The 17748-nt window shown below is 31.1% G+C and overlaps 1 protein-coding gene across 1 annotated transcript; it reads left to right on the top strand.

Moving 5' to 3' along the window:
- Positions 1-203: 203 nt before the first annotated feature.
- LOC133180629 (homeobox protein slou-like) lies at positions 204-4551 on the top strand. Its single transcript, XM_061315103.1, has 2 exons — positions 204-553; positions 3624-4551. The coding sequence occupies exons 1-2, from the start codon at positions 265-267 to the stop codon at positions 4181-4183; spliced, it is 849 nt and encodes a 282-aa protein (XP_061171087.1). The 5' UTR covers positions 204-264; the 3' UTR covers positions 4184-4551.
- Positions 4552-17748: the final 13197 nt, after the last annotated feature.

Genomic DNA, 17748 nt, shown 5'->3' with positions numbered 1-17748 from the left:
CCCTCTGTTTTTCATCCATCTGCGAACACGCGTCAATTTTAGGATGTCTTGCACATGCGCAGTAGTAGTCAAAAAGAATAAATTGATACAGTATACATTTCACACGAACCAATCAAAAAGGTGTAACAATTTCTACAATTGCGAGTCAAGGGACGGCCCCCTTTTCACAAACGTTCATCTATATCTCTCAGTTCTTTTGAGAATTTTAACACTTTATTTACACCGCTATCAGATAAAGTAGGAATTCATTTTTGTTACCCTAAAATGTCGTCGCCGAAAAAAGACGACAAATTGTCGCCATCAGAGGAATCTAAAAATGAAAGTAGTGATGCTGTAAAAGAGAGACTGCAGGGGCAGGAAGACAATAATGAGGACAATTCAGAAACAGTGCGGACCACTTCTTTCTCTGTGGCCGACATACTGGACCCTCGGAAATTTACGGGATGTTCGGTGACGGAAAAATCTCGAGTGTGGACTCCATGGAAAGACCGGAAGCGGCGGCTGACGGACAGTGGCGAAAGTACCTCAGATGACGACAGAACGGAAGGGCCAGGTACATATATAATGTATACAAGGGTTAGGGGGGTAGGGAGAGGAAACCAAACATTTGGTTGTTTTATACAGTAATATTTCAACCAACCAAAACAATACAAAAGGAAAATAATTTTATTCTTCCCCTTTAAATTTAATAATTATGCTATTAGTTTCATGTTATCTCGTATTTTCACTTTTTTCGCCGTGTTTTAAAGTCTGTTCAAATCGTAAGAATATTTGATTTTGATTAATTTCATATATTTTTGTTTTTGTTTTATTTTCAAGTTATTGTTTTTTTTAGTATATATATTTTGTTTTGTTTGTTTTCCAGTTATTATTATTTAGTACATTTTTTCTAAATATCCTTAGTTTATCTTTGCAGAAAAAAATTCTGTTTGGTATTTTATATACTTTCAAAAATATTTGATTCTGTTTGTTTAATTATTAAAATTTTCTAAATATTCCGCGGGGAATTCTTACTATGACATCTTCATTAGACGAATTAACGAAGCGGCTTCCCTTCGTCATTAATTAATTAGGACATGTTGCTAGATAAGAAGACTTGAAACATTAACCACACTTAACAGTGTGGTGGTCATTAGTTAAGATTTGTCCTAATGAAGATAAGCCAAATTAAGAGTCGCTGTTGACGCGATAACGGTCATTTCTGCCACACCAGCGCCCCCTGCTGGGAAACTGACACTTGGTACAGACGGGGACTCAATAAGTTTACGTCATAATGGAGAAACACAAAAACTCCAAATATTCCCCTATCTTAGAAGATTCCCAATGTGACAAGGTTTATTAGAGAAATTTTACAATCGATTTAGTTCTAATTTATGGTTAATTGGTTTATTAGTATACAACAAAGATCTCCAATCGTTCTTATCTGGATTAGATAATTGAATAAGTAATTGGCTGAAGATTTCCTGGAATATCAAACATTTTTACTCTCAATATTTTCGAAAACCCTTGAAGATAAAGAGAATGTCTGTCTTTTATCGTTACTATTTGAGATGCCAGAATACGGAAGCATTATCTAATTACCCCCCAAAACCCCACAGCGGCTAAATATGATTAGTGTGCATTATGCACAAATAGCATATAATAATTATTTTAGCAATTCATCGATAATTGATGTTAATACTTGTGTTACTATAACTTACGATGGCACACACCTTGTATGTTTCCTTGCCCAGATGTAGGTATAATAAGTTATCTTTGTTGGGGTTGTACTGAAAATGTAAACAGAGAGACAGATTTTGAAAAATAAATCAAACAGTGTTTACAAAAGCAAGGAAACAAATTAAAATATGGCGAGCGCGTTGACTGTCTGGAGGCGAAAGCATGTGTGTCCCATACCGTCCCAGGATGAAACACCCCCTCTCTTTCTTTCTGCTTCATTTAAAACTCTCTCACATTTGTCGTTGTCTGTCAGTTTCTGATTTTTGATGAAAATTTAACGTTAATCTGTCCCATACTTGTAACCAGATTTGCAGGATTTATCAAGTCATGAAATAACTTTTGTTTAAAATGAATGGAAATTCAAAAATCGTGAAAAATATTTTAATTTTATATTAACTTGAAAAAAAAGGGGAAAAAATGATCGTGATGGAAAGCGAATTTCATTACGGAATAGAAAATAGGAACGTTTTTATAATTGAGCTATATATCAATATTGCCAAATTTGTTTGAAAATGAAATGTTCAAAACGCAGTTTTCTTTTCAAATTCTTCAATGGACCAGGGGGACAGTTTTTAGCGAACAATTAAGATAATTTATATAACATGAGATAGTATTTTATGCAATTTCCCGGGCTATTACCCGTTCCTGTGCAAAACCATCCAGAGTAAAAATTTGTGGTATTTTATTGTCATCAAGACACCCGTTTACGTTAATAGCTTGTCATAATAATACATTACGTTTGATATCTCTATCAAGAAGTTTGTCACATATGTCAAATTTAATGTTTAAGGCATCAAATGACACAGATGTTCCTGCTATTCAACACTGTTGTATATTAATTATACAAAAAACGCACTCGTTTCTTCTGCCTTATTTTCTTTTGTAAATTGAGGTAAATAGAAAGCCTTATATAAATTGGCAATAAATTTTGTATTGTAACTTCCATTTAATTTTGTTTGTTCACAATTTACAACCATTTTTTTTTATTCATCTCAACTCATGAAAATTTTACCAGGATTTTGTTAATGTTCAATATTATCTTTGATTTTCCTTTTTCTGATAGTAGGAGATTTAGCATGGTATGAATAATTTAAAAATTTAGAAAAATCTCTGCCTGGTTCTTTGATAGATTACAAAGTATCTCCACTTCTTTGATATCAAAACAAATCATAAGAACTTTCTTATATACATTTTTTTCACAATAATAATTTTGTATTCAGTTGTATTCGCATTTGAATTTGATTTCTCATATCAAACAAGAAAAATGTATGCTTTAAGAAAGTCCAAATTTTAATAATAAAATAGCACATAAAATATTTGTGTACTGTAGATAACATTATAATTATCTTTACTTTCTGGACATTAAATTGTAGTTACTTTTCAATCATTGCTATTACAATTTCTTCTTTTTTTTATTCAAAAGAAATTTGTCGATGTCTGTGTTTGAAAATTTGTAGCTATATTGCAAGTAAATTAGCATAGTTTTTTTTCCCTTAAAATATCTTGATTCTGGAATTTTTCTGCATAGAATACAAATAAAATAATTTTTTTACAGGTTATAAACGACACACATAAATTATTGTATTAAAATTCACAAAAGAAATGGTTTCCATTTATACTGTAAATTAATTTTTTATTTTGGGTTCCGGTAAATTTTGTTGTTTTTTGAGTACTCAAGTGATCACATCCCTCATGACTTGTTTTGATTTTATTTTTAGAAAAATGAATTTTTGTTTTCTAATTTTTATATAATTTTTTTCATCATTGACAACGAGATAAGTTGAATAATTTATAGAATAATTAGTATTTATACACGAAATTAATTATTGTACATGACATATATTTCCAAATCTTACCAAAAGTAATTTTTTATAGTTTTCTTATTTTCTACTTCCCTTTTTCAGGTAGCACGGAGACAGCCACTGATTTGTCTTGCAAAAGTAGAGTGGGGTCTGAAGCAGAAGATGATCTACGTCATGATGACGAAATGGATGACGAAGAGGATTTGTTAAGTGACAATGAAGACTGTTTGGACAAAAAATGTAAAAACTTTGATTCTTCAAAAGCGGGAAAACCTCGACGAGCGAGGACAGCGTTCACATATGAACAGTTAGTCGCTTTAGAGAACAAATTCAAAACGACCAGATACCTCTCTGTTTGTGAAAGACTCAACTTGGCCCTTTCATTGAACCTAACTGAAACCCAAGTAAAAATCTGGTTTCAAAATCGTCGCACGAAATGGAAGAAGCAGAACCCAGGAATGGATGTAAACAGCCCCACAGTGCCAGTTTCTTCAAGTGTGTCCACATTTTCTTCCCCCTACTCGTCTCTTTATGGACAGGGGCTCCATCCCTATCTACCTAGTCATAACTTGATGGGGGCGCTAGGGCTACTTCGGGCCCACCCTGCCTATGCCGGTCAGAATCATCCAATGTACTACCCCTACCTAGGACAGAGTACGTAATAAATATATCAGTCTGAAAAATTGTGAAAATGTGTTTTTGTGGAATAAATGATTCCTCTTTGAAATGGCTCGGATTCGTTTTTGCGGTTTTGAAACGTATTTGAACAAGAGAAAGGAACCATGAAAATATTCACAGCATTAGTGACTTTGGTGACGCGCTGTGAGTGATACTAAAGTACCCCTAGGGATCGATTTTTGATCTCGTGCAAAAGAACGGTAAACTAATATTTAATATTTATTCACCAGACTCATTATATAATGACGAGTTGTCACGGAGAAAATTTATTAATTGTACTGATTTCAAAGTAGAAATTTATATTTCCCTGTATATGTGCTAGTGATAATTTTATTGTAAATAAAGAGAATGATTTATGGATATCAGTTGTGTATCATTGGCAATTATCTTAATTATAATTTCTTGGATCACATTTTGCTACATGGATCGCGGATAAAAAGTGTACAGTAATACACTTTTTCAACAAATTAGCAAATATCACTGTCATCGATGACGCAAATTTGCATTGAAAAAAAATTCTCTTATATCCTCTATCGCGTAATGGCATTCACTTAAGTGAAAGAAAATTACATTGGTTATACTTGTCTGAATGTTTACGAGTAAAGACAAATGATCTACAAATGAGAAAAGTTTACTAAGTTAGCCAAGAGGGAGAGTAAATTCATCATTTGATTGTCTGACTGACACGTGTCCCCAGATCAAATCATTACATTTAAGTATTTGTAATTAAGAAGATTCCGTTTGATTAGCACTGACTTGACAGGGGCCCCGGAAATGTTAAGCGAACCGTTGCATGGTGATAGTGTCACATGACTTGTATATTGCTATATGAATGTTTTACTCACGCAATGGTTTTGTGATTTCACTTCCGATTGAGAAAGATAACTGTTATCTCCGAGAAAAAAAGGTATCGTCTTTATTACAATATGCATCATAGTTACATATTCCACAGTTAATCAAAACTTTTTTTTTTTGTGAAATCTATGGCTTAAAATGAGTCCACAATCATATTCCGGCAATATCGATGACGTTTTATCAATTAACAATAATAATTTTCATTCAAACGTTGATTCGATATAACCAATTGAACTCAAAATAAAAGACTCCACGGAGTTTGCATGGATGCACTGCTTAATATTTGGATATTTTACTAACAACTAAACTTAATGATAAACCTGATGACTTTTCCATCGTCAACTTCCCTAATTTTGGCAGTAATAGACCATTATCACCCGCGTATGGGGTTTATGTCTTACATTTGATTCGATATGCAAGAGCATGTTCTTACGATTAATTTTTAAATTAAGACAGGTTACTGACAAAGAAGTTGATGATACAAGGGTGTCTATAATTTCGCTTGAAATCAATACTTAAAAAATTAAATTACAAAAATTAAATGGTCTATTCATTGACCTCGTTAGCAAGTACAATCTGCCGTTAGGTCGAATGTTGACTGATGTTTTTCATACAAATTGTTAGGCCATTATTTTCTTACTGAAATGACTACGGATTTCTCCCTTCACCCAATCGTGGCAAAAAGCACACGGCGGATGTGACCGGTCAGCAGGGGATACCTACTCTTCCATGGCACCTGATCCCACCTCTGATGTTTTTAGAAGTCCGTGTTTGATCTGCTCACAATTTGTATTGTTTAAATGGAATTTTGAGCAGGGTTATATTCATATTTCATCCATAAAAATATGACAATCTACTGTAATGTGCACTGTGAGCCTTCCTCATATTTACACATGCAGTCATCAACATGAGAGAACCTCAACTGAGCGTTCCAAGAAAAAAAAACACTTCAAATGTATACTTCACAATAACTAATAAATTATTGACAATTTGACTTTTATCATGTACAGAAACTACAAAGTATCACTTTGATAAGCAAAACTTTAAGGACAGACGATAATACGTTCCTCAATAATATATAATTTTTTCTACGATTTTGTCATTGAAGTATTGCTACTTTAACATGTTTACTCGCAAAAAATTGAAGTACCTTGCCAGGTATTCGTGCAAGATACCAGAGGATGTTTTTCCTATAAAATCCTTTTGGGGAAAACTTAATAATCAATAACACATTTTTTGGTGTTTCAAATTTTTAAAGACAAATAGAAACCAGTTTAGAAATCAGAAGGTAACTAAAATTTTGAATATTTTCCACACAATACGAAGATATTCAAAACAGATATTTGAGGAACGTATCTTCTAACCTTAACAGTTGTAATGCCTTAAAAGAGTTTAAAGACAAAAATATGCAGTAAATCAATGATCCGCATTTCCCATTGTACATGTAAGTAAGTAAGTAAATATTTTATTATAGTGACTTGTGTATAACATAATTTTACATTCATTAGACAAATAAACATACAACAACCAAGTCACTTTTACCAACATAGATATTCATTGCATATATGAATCAGGTATCTTCAATATCTCAGTCAAAAATTCCAAATTACAAAGGAAAATAAAACTTAATTTAAAAAATCCTTTTTTAAAAATTTATTTATTTATTTATTTATTTATTTATTTATTTATTATTGAGATGCTGGAAATTTATCTTTTTTTATGATAAACATTTTAAATAATCAATCTAAGTAATCTACTGCAATGTGAAAAATCAGCCTTCTTAATTGTATTTACAAACAACATGTGTAAGATAGTAACTGTTTGAGAATTCAGAACGTTCAATTAACTAATAAATTATTGGAAGATCTGAGTTTTATTGTTCATACAGGAACTGTATAGGATTACTTTGATAAACAGAGGCAGTAAAATGGAAAATGCCTCAAAAATAAGGCGTAAAGGAAACAAGGCGTAATTATGCAATGATTTATGCATCAGTATTTTTATCTCCCATCAAAAAAAGGACTTATGAACATCAGATCGAACTTCTGAATATTCCAAATTACCAAGAAAAATTGTACACCCCTCAAAAAAGATAGGTATCTTTTTTTTCTTATTCTTTTAGATGCAGTTTTTTTTTTTTTTTAAATCTAGATTAAGATATGACTAATCTATTAAGCTTATATACAAATAATAGCTGGTATATTACACGTATCAGCTGTTTATGTGATCCTTATTATTGTTATATCATATCATTCTTATTAGTCATCACCTCTTAAGCCGTCGAGTGCCATTTAAATCAAAATCACACAAATAAAATATTTTTCCGTGTTTATGTAATTAAACAAATTTTACCACTGAATGTAAACGTTTAAGTCATGAAATCCAATGTTTAAGTAGCTTTTAAATATTTCTGGAATGGTTTTTACAAGTTAATTTGGGGATAATGCAGGTATGTTAAATTTTCCATACTGGCAATTTTCCGTATTGTGTAGGCAAAAAGTCGGGCGACAGGTGAAAGTTCTCAATTTAAATATTTTATGAAGTAAAATCATATATGCTCCTTGTGTTAAACTATCTTTTGACTGGGACTAATTCGCATCCAAGCCGTCAAATCAAACACATGTACCACAAATTTGCTTAGTACTGTATATTCTCCAAACTTATTTCATGAAACATATTTGTACATGACAAAATATTTTAAACTTCAAAAATAAACCAAGCCATATTTGTAGCACTTGTGGCATTGCAAAAACAATCAAATCAAGCCTTATATTCTATGCAATTTTTTAATAAATAATACAGTAAGTAAGTAATTGTTTATTTAAGTGTCACAATTCCAAACAAAATGTACTACCATTACAAATAAACAACACAATTACAATTGCATGTAAAATATTGGCATCCTGTCTCAAAGACATGCAAGACTCTAAAAAATGTATGAATTATAACTTTTCCCACAATTTTAAAATATTACTAGTTAGATTACATCAACCACAGGACTTATTTTAAAATATCTGTATGTTTCCTTCTTTTGTACATTAAAAAAATAATATTTTGGTTATCACAGTCTGTATTTCAATGTTCTTCATTAAAAAGTATAACATAACAATTTCACTAAACGAAGAATAACACATACTAAATAGACCATTTAGATATTGCTTCATTTACTGTCTCTTATACAGGAGAAAATATGACAAGGAAAACTATTCATTTACAGGAACTTAGATCTACTATCCGCATCACACATGGGGCACATGACATAGATTCCACACAACTGAAGAAAATCTGACAAGTTTAAATAAGTTTAAACTAACTGTGCGCAAGCGTTGGGAAAAATTATAGGCCTACTTCAAAATATTATAGATATTTACAAAAACGGGCCACTATAAACTGAGTCGTTTAAGAATACTTTATCTTGTTTTATTAGAATATCCTTATATTTAATTATATGTCTTCTTTTTTTTAAACAGATGTATATATATCTGTTTAAGAATACTGAATACTTAGTGGTGGTTACACTATTTTTAAACAGAGATTAAATACTCTGTTATATATATTATCAATTTTCCAGTTGAGAGAGGGGATGGGGAAAAAAGAACATCCGTTTTGTGATGTCTTTGATGTTATCAGTAAAAGATTATGGTAATTATTTTATACAGAATTAATCATATTACTTACATAGCATAATGATCAATAATAGATAAAGCCAACATATAATGCTAATTACATAAAGACTGTCTCTGGCGTTTAAATAGATTCGCCATTACTTCTGACGTGAAATGCATATCAACGATAATCACGTGACAATATTATGATTTACCCTTTGCTCATCAAACAGCAATTCGGATATCCAACGTCTTTGATTCTGAGCATTACAAAGGAAATATGGACCTTTAGAAATCAGCGTCTTCTCTCTGTCGAGCCGTTTTTCCTGTTTACATTTCTATGAAAAAGCTATTTCATGGTTTAATTGGCGTTTGTGGAGGGTTAAAACTACATCGTTTGGTCAGAAAATAGCTACTTATATTGAGATATATTTAATTGACTCAGTTAATGTAAATCGGAAATCTCAAGAGTTGTAGAAACTTGTTGAAAGATAATCTATGTCTTCCAGATGGATTAGGCCATAAAGCGATTTGATGACCATCCCAGCTGTATACACAGTACCATATGGATATGTGAGAAAACTCTGGGAACTTTAATTTTAGCGTAATTTATTTACGTTATTGATTCAGTTAAAAAAAGAAAAAGAAAGATTCCATAATTTGATGAATTCATAGGGATACATTTTGTTTTGTAAAGAAGAATATTTCTATACCTTTAAAAATTTGTTTTCTATATAAATCTACACTAAAAAAGTCTAACTATTCAGTGTTTTATTGAGCGGTCCAAAAAAAAATCGTTGTTGGACCGCTGAGTGAGATATTGGACCTTTCGATGAGATATTGGACCGCTATGACGTATTTTACGTCACACTGTGGGCGGGATCAGCTATATCATCAAATATAGAAGCCAGAGCAAGATATGTAAAAAAAACAAAACAAAACTAATCGAAAAGTTATTTTAAAAAAATATATTCACTGTGTTATCGGGTTAAATGCGTTTTGTCGACCCCTCAGATCAAACTGTATGGTTCTTGGGGCCGACAAAACGCTTGTTGGCCTCGAACCCATTCAATAAATGTTTATTCTAATAATTTTGTTGCATTTTTTTTTAAAGTATACAACGTGACAATCCTTCAGTATGACCCTCCATGGTGATACAAATACTTTAATTAATTGAATAAAGGTGTAAAGCAAAGTGGTTTTGATCGTCCTTTATAGTAAAACCCCAGCTGAAGTACACACTTCTGTTTCTCGGCATTAGTTTGAAGACAAAGCACCTCTAAAGATGCTAGATTTCAACCATAAAATCATCCATATGAATCAATGTATCAAATATGAAATTCAATTTATTATGAAAATCAATTTAAGGCAATTTCTAATTTATTTGGAGCCAGATGTAATTGAATGATAGAAGGGAATCATCGTATTGTTGTCAATCCTTAATGACTACCCAGAGGGCGATCACGCCAATCATAAAATCCTCTTCTACAATTTCGACAAGTTTAGGCAATTTGAAATAAAACAACGTAACGGCCATTAGCCATCAGTGAAAAGAATATACATGTCGCGTGTTATGAGCCAAATGGCACAACCAAGATACCAAGTTTACATTAAATTTAATGAATCAAAAAATTGACGCAAAATTTGGGAAAGTTAAAAGCTCTTAGGGTGATTTTTAATAAAACGCCCGGCGGATCTGACAAATGATAAAGTAACAGTATGATCGGAATCTGTCCGTACATCCTTCACTATAATTTGTTACATATTAGTGCCATCCTTCGGCAAGATATTAGCGCCTTCCTTCGGCAATATAAGCCCATTTTTAACATTACATATGAACTTTTTATCAGATATACAAAGCTAAAAATATATATCTAATCTTTCGTCTTTTTTTCAAAAATTGAATCAAATTGTTAAAATGCCTTTTTCACAGGGTTTAACATTTATTGAAGATGTGTTCGATAACTGAAAATGTACAAGTTGGGTGAAAATAAAATGTATTGAGGCGTTTTATGTAGATGATGACCGTTTGATCCTAAACTAGTATTTGTGATTTGATTTAATATTATTTTTTAAATTTATGAATAATTGTACCACTTCCTGTTATCATCTGTAGGATTGTAGTCATGTTTATTTTATTTTTTTTTAGTTCATAACCAATAAAAATTGAAATGAATTAAGATTATGGAGAATGACAATTTATATAACTAAAAATATTTCTGTGAACTTGATATAAGTTCATTTAAAAACTGCGTTTTACAATAACATTGTCTTTTCGTACATACATTATTATGCATGTATAACATTATAACATTATGTAATAATGAGGATTCGTTTGTACTTTTTGCATTATACATTAGGTCTTTTGTCCATAAGCATGATACTGTAAAAAGTGAGCATATATAATCCGAGATTATTATGATTGCAGTATCATTACATGAATCAATTAAAGGTAAGAATGTTATATTAGAATTTTTTTATCAGTTTTAACCATTCTTTACCTGTTACAGAGGGCAAATTTATGATGCTTTGGTGCTTTCATTAAGAGCGCTATGCTGTAAGCTTCCGAGCCTCAAAATTAGCTAGATCATCGGATGTTAATGGAACTAATTCAATTTCCTTTAGTGAAATATTTTCGCTGGTTGCCGGATTACGGTTATCGCCATTCAATAAGGGCGATTTAAAGTGATAACAATTTAATTAAAATGGAAATTGCTACCGAATGGGAAGACTTGATCGCTTGTCATGGATTTCCTTCTATAGTAATAATTGTCTACAAATTGAAGGGAATTCCATCTAGTGGGCCCTTAGCCTCTTGTCTCCTTAGAAGAAATCGGGAATGGTTCTAACCATTATCTGCACCATTCTTCCAAAATTTGATTTAGCAGAAACAAAATTAAATTGTTCAGCATTAGCGTGGAATTATTTACTAATTGGATTGCTCATTTCGTTGAACAGCTTTCAATTGCCACCTTTTTGGCGATAAATAAGATTAAACGCTAAAAACACCCTTCAAACTAAGCCTCAACTTAAAGCACGTGTTATTAAAAATATGGCCTACTGGGTTGCAAAAACATGCTCATTTTTACAGCTGCATCTTCAAAACAGTTTCTTCAATGAATTTGTTCTCAATACATCCGTGTCTGTTTATTTAAATTTCTTAACAGTTTGTTGACAATTAAATCGTGAAGAGCGATGGCTATTCGTTATATTATAATTCCCTGTAACCACAAAACCCTAACTAAGCAAAATACAGTATATACCTGAATGGAAATATTTTGGCAAACATTGTCAAAACCCCTCCGCAAAGGAACGATGGTTCTATGTCTAATTTGGCGGTAATACTTAGCGCTGAAATAAAATTCTGTTCGTGATCATTATTCTTTCATTAAGATTTAAAAGGATAGATGAGGAAAGTTTTGATTTCTATTTAAACCTGATGAGATTGTTCATGATTGTACTATTAGCATGTTTATTGAAGTAGATTATCAAAACACTTCCAGATTATCTTCTTTAATGCGAGCTTTACTTTAAATATTTTCGGGAGAAATGTTGATGGTTTATTTCAAGTTCAATTGAAGTTAAACAAAATCTTTACTCCTAAATAAACAGCTCACGGCTTTAACAGATAAATGTTAAATAAATTCTCCCGATGTTATTTTTATCTTTTCGGTGTAACACTCAATATTTCGATTACTTGATTAAAAAATTCCACAAATTTGTACATGTGCAACAAACTTTGACGAACTGAAGACATAGTTCAATTCAAAATTGATTAGACTGAAGAATATATACAAACTGTAAATTATGCGTTTTATGTAATATGTCATAAAACTAATCAAAGTCATATTTATACTTATTCTCCAAATAATTACCGGAAAATTTCAGACTTATTTTAATATTAACAATTCATTAAAAATTTTAATAGACTTAAATTTTTTGGTAGATCTAATTTCCTCGGTTTTTCCAAAAATTTATATAATATGACAACATATGCAATTCGTCACTTTTCCTGGAAACTTTAATTATATTATTTAGATCGCTTTGTTTTCTTTGATAGATGTTGAATATAGTTTTGGCGACAAAGTGATTGACATTATATGCTTCATATACTTACTCATATCTATAAGATATCTTATTATTACTACATGTAGCAATTTTGTCTTAAAACATTTCGGAGCTTTATTTTTGGGATTTTACTTCTTTTTTATAACTTTTTTCTTCCCCTGCCTTATTATGACACAGACATCTCTCTCTCCCTCTCTCTCTCTCTCTCTCTCTCTCTCTCTCTCTCTCTCTCTCTCTGTACACACTGTATAAACTAGTACATAGACATAAATATATATAAATAGTTGCTTATGATTTGCTGATTTGTTCTTGGGGTGGGGATCTTAATTCCATTTGAAGGGTAACCTAATTCTGAGAAAGATTTATTGGGGCGCCTTCAGTTCCGTGGGACAGGCATATCTATAGGGCTATATCGTTAGTTGAATCAACGAACCAAATAAACGCCTGCAATGTCTTGCAAGATGGCCATTAAAATTATTTAAAGCGTATATAAACAAACGAAGACTTGATAAGAACAAAGTAAAGAAAACTGTTTATGTATACTTCTCTGACCATCTGCAATTAGTTCCAAATGGTGTGAAGTTATCAAGGCAGAAAACGAAACTAATATATTTTATGTAAAGCGAAAATAAACAAAATCAAATAAGCGTACTAGCTTTTCTGTTCAAAAAGACGCAAAGGAAATTTGATGTAAATTAAAGACGATTAGAAAACGGACTTTTAATGGGAAATACACAAAAATTTTATTGAAGACACTTTGGCAAATATTCCGTTTAATTTAGCGCGGTGTTTCCTCTTACCATAAATGTCTGAGCCGCTTTTCAGACGTTAATAACATTTGCATTAGTTCCTCGAAGAATGGCCACAACAATGCTCGATTGGCTGTACATTTCACGGATGATCAATTGCTGTAATTAGCTTGACCCTTCGGATGCTGCTTCAGTGAATACAATTTACTGATCCGGGGGTTTATCTACTTCATCCCGGGGCCAGGGGTCAGACTAAATACAAGTTAAATATTAAGTTTCTTCGAACATAAAATAAAGCTCGACTCACTGTAGAAAGACACCAAAAGGAGACATCATCTTCACTCTGAATTAAAATGGTTCTAAAGCCCTGGATACAATAAATTGAGGCAGTTAATAAATAGACAGAATTTTCCCCTTTTTCTATAATTTTAAAATATTCCAAACAATTACAATCACGTAGTTTAATTATTATCGTTACACAGAATAATTGCTTTTCTCTGAAATTTAAAAAAGTTGTCTATTAAATGTGCATATCAGATGAGAACACCTGGCCCTTTCACCAGTGTGTTTGTAAGATTGTCCTTATGTAGTGTTACTTTTTAATGTTGATGGTGTTTTCTTTTTTTAAATTTTTGTCATCGTTTTAAAACTGTATTGAACATATTTTTAAATTGAGAGGGTCAGTTATTATGATTTTCACATAATATCACTATTGGCAGTGTATTGAAAATAAAATTGTAAAAATTATGTTTTGTGTTTGTGTGTGTGATGTCTTTTTGATATCATTTAAAGAATTTGAAGAAACATACAATGTAAAATTATATCAGAGATTCCCTCTTGTTTTATAAAGAGCAGTTTCTTATTTCAAGTAAATAAGGATTTATGTAAAACTGTAGTAGTAGTAGTAGTGTTTATTTATTATAGTGACATGTGTTAAACGAAATAGATAATCACTTAGAATTATATCACAATTTACAAACACCTGGCACGATGGACCTATATGTCACCTTTAAAAAATACTATAATATATACATCACTTGACTTTCAGCTATAAAAATGTTTATGTCTTTTTGAATAAGCTTATACTATGAACTTTGCAAGTTTTCTTGGATAAAATGACATTAAAATTTTTAATTGTTCACAGTGGTACAAAGGTCGAAAATTATTCTTTCACTATAATTCCAGACTGTCTAATTGGCTCAGACTTGATCACATGATTAAGTACATGTATATAGGATTCCTAAAATGCATATCGATTTGATGATTCTATAAAATGGAAATAAACTTATATAAACAATCACTTTTCTTGAATTAGTGTTTAGCTCAGTATTCAAGTTATTTTTATCAAACCTTATATCATGATACATATACTATAGGAACGATTCAGCTTCACATTTTGACCTTGACTTTTCCTTTGAGCTTTCTTAAATTTGTATTTGGCCAAGTTTCAAAGACCTTTCTTTTGACATGACCTCACTTTTCAAATTTGTTTAGCTCCGTTTCAAAGAATATTTTTATGTAAACTTATGCGCTGATACATTATTTGGTGAGATTTCACCAACTATGTCCATTTTTATTTTTACCTTGACCTTCCCAATGACCTTTGAATTTACTATTTATTGTGTATAAAACTCAGTTTTAATTAAAGAAACTATTCAAGATATTTTCATTAAACTTCATACACAAATCCAAATTTTCATGTTGCATTACTAATGAACCCTGCGCGGGACCTACATGTCCAATGGACATATTTCTGGGTTTTTTTTTTTTTTTTTTTGGTTTTTTTTTTGGTTTTTTTTTTTTTCAATATTTCCATTTTTTTTACACTGTGAATAATTTTAAAATAGCAGTTCCTTTAGGGAATTCAAGAAAATAGAATTTTTAACAAGTCTTTATCAATATTTTCCACAGAGAAAGTGTAAGGAAGCAGAAGACATTACAGTCTTTCCATGCCATACAAGAAGACATTAATGACTACAATCAAATTACCATTAAAGACGGAAAATGGTTTGTTGCAGTCCTATTACGAGATAATTATACAATACAGAACCAAACAAGACGTAAAATTAGAAAACGTCGGTTATCATCACTATAATGAAAAACGAATCTCGTTGTAGCTAACGGGAAGCAGAAGATCTACAGACTCGATTTTTTATTAATTCCTTTAAAGCAGGGATTCAGTGGAGTTTAAATATGTCAGGCCGTTTATAGAATGGACCTTCTATTGACTTAACAAGGATTATTGAAATCTCCATCGCCTTAGAGGCGCAGCAAATTGGACTCATCAAGGGGGTTACGCTGGAAAACGCGGGAATAACGATAGGAGAATGGAGATCCATCATCTTACGATGGTCAATTATCCTGCCACTAGCCATCAATCACCACAGACGGAGCTAATGCGCATGCCTACTAATCTTTCTGAAAATGAAAATCATAATCAATCTGGCATTACGAAGGAATGGAACGAACGCGTATTGTTTCAATTTTTTGTCAACAAATGTTTAAGCAATTTCGTCAACATTCGGGTAAAATATATGTATTTTGCCCTCTAGATTTTTTTTCTATTCATTTGATTTGAAAAAATAAATTTATCGAGATTAAGGACATATATACTAACGGGATAGGCAACTCTCGCAAGTTCAGCGATATCTCATTTTTCAAGGGATTGCGTATGTCAGTTTCATATATATATATATATATATATATTTAATATCTTAATCAGACCAAAATCTATATTTGTCATTATTAGAATTATTCAAAATTTGTCATTTGCTAAATATATTTACTTTCAGTTTAGATTTTCCAATAAAAAAATCCTGATCGGTAGAATCGCTTGGTCATGATTACAGTGGTTGTTTACTTATATTTGAATTATCTAAGAAATTAGGTATCATTTTTAAACCTTTATCGGGATGTAAATACGGGTTGGTCATGTGATCAAATCCCATAAAGCCCGAAGGTCTTATGGTAGATTTGATCACGTGCAAACCCGTATTTACATCCCAATAAAAAAATTAAAATGATACCGTATTACTTATATTTACATTTCTAAATGATTTATTACAAATAGTTGGGTCCTATAGTCTTAAACCATAAACTGATTATTTTTTTTTTATTAAACCTCAACGGTATAAATTGAATGAGTTGAACGCTTCGATCACTTATGACGCCACTATGAAATTACGTAGATCGTTTATGACTAAACAATCAATTTATGGTCACATGACGAACCTATTTTTACACATGTGTAAAAACGACTTGCTCATATAGTTTTATTTAAGGAGGAATTCTTCTCATATTTCTAGTATTTAAAAATTAATGAAACTTTCATAGATACAAGAAGACATAATCATTAACTTATGGTAACAATTAGATTAAATTTGACTGTTTTATTTTAAAAGCAAGGTCAGGTCAAGGTCATTATCTTTTTCCTTGACCGTAAGAATAAAAAAAATTACTGTTGCCAATCATGTGATATCTACTTCTATTTCAAAAGATTAAATGTTTTTCTTTTAGCGTAAAAAGATATTACCATATAGGGTCTATCAGAAGATACTACCAAATTGACATAAATAATTTAACTAAAATAGATATTGGCTAATCCGAATTTCCCCCTTTTTTCTTAGATTTTTAAGATATATTAGTTATTTTTATATGCTTCGTATATTTAAATTTTTCTTATTTTCACATATGGTAAAGTAGTCATATAAAGATACAAATTGATACAAAAACAAAAAGTTTTGACCGTTTACTAAGAGAGAAAAACACTTTGTATGGATTTTTGCTCAAATCCGTACTTAGATTGGAAGCCTTTAAAAGTTAACAAAATTGTAGTTTGTTTGGGAAATCATATTTATTTGATATATTGTAAAACTTCAGTCCATTATTATTAATTTTACTTACATTTGAAATTTTCTCTAAGTTTTGATTGGTTAAAATTTTTTAACTAAATTTATTGTTCTATAGTAATTTTGAGAAGGAGAAAAGGAGATATTTTCATACGCCGCCATTCCGCCAAAAATATAGTCCCTGCTGAATTCAGACTCAGTTTACCATTTTTATTGAAGTTGTACAGTTATGTTGAGGAAAGAAAATATGATCTTTTAAATCCCTTACATCTAAATATATGACATATGAGCAAATATACGTTGAATATTTCATCTAGTCAGAAACCAGACAAGAATCCCTCCTTAAGGAAACGCATTTGCAAATGTAAATATTTTACAATGTATGCTTTCAAATATATCAAATAACCCATCCCCATTAACAAGA

The sequence above is a fragment of the Saccostrea echinata genome, unplaced genomic scaffold (assembly GCF_033153115.1).
Source record: "Saccostrea echinata isolate AGI-Se365-2 ecotype Australia unplaced genomic scaffold, CSIRO_AGI_Sech_v1 ptg000001l, whole genome shotgun sequence".
Taxonomy (NCBI): Eukaryota; Metazoa; Mollusca; class Bivalvia; order Ostreida; family Ostreidae; genus Saccostrea; species Saccostrea echinata.
This window is presented reverse-complemented; position numbering and strand designations above follow the sequence as displayed.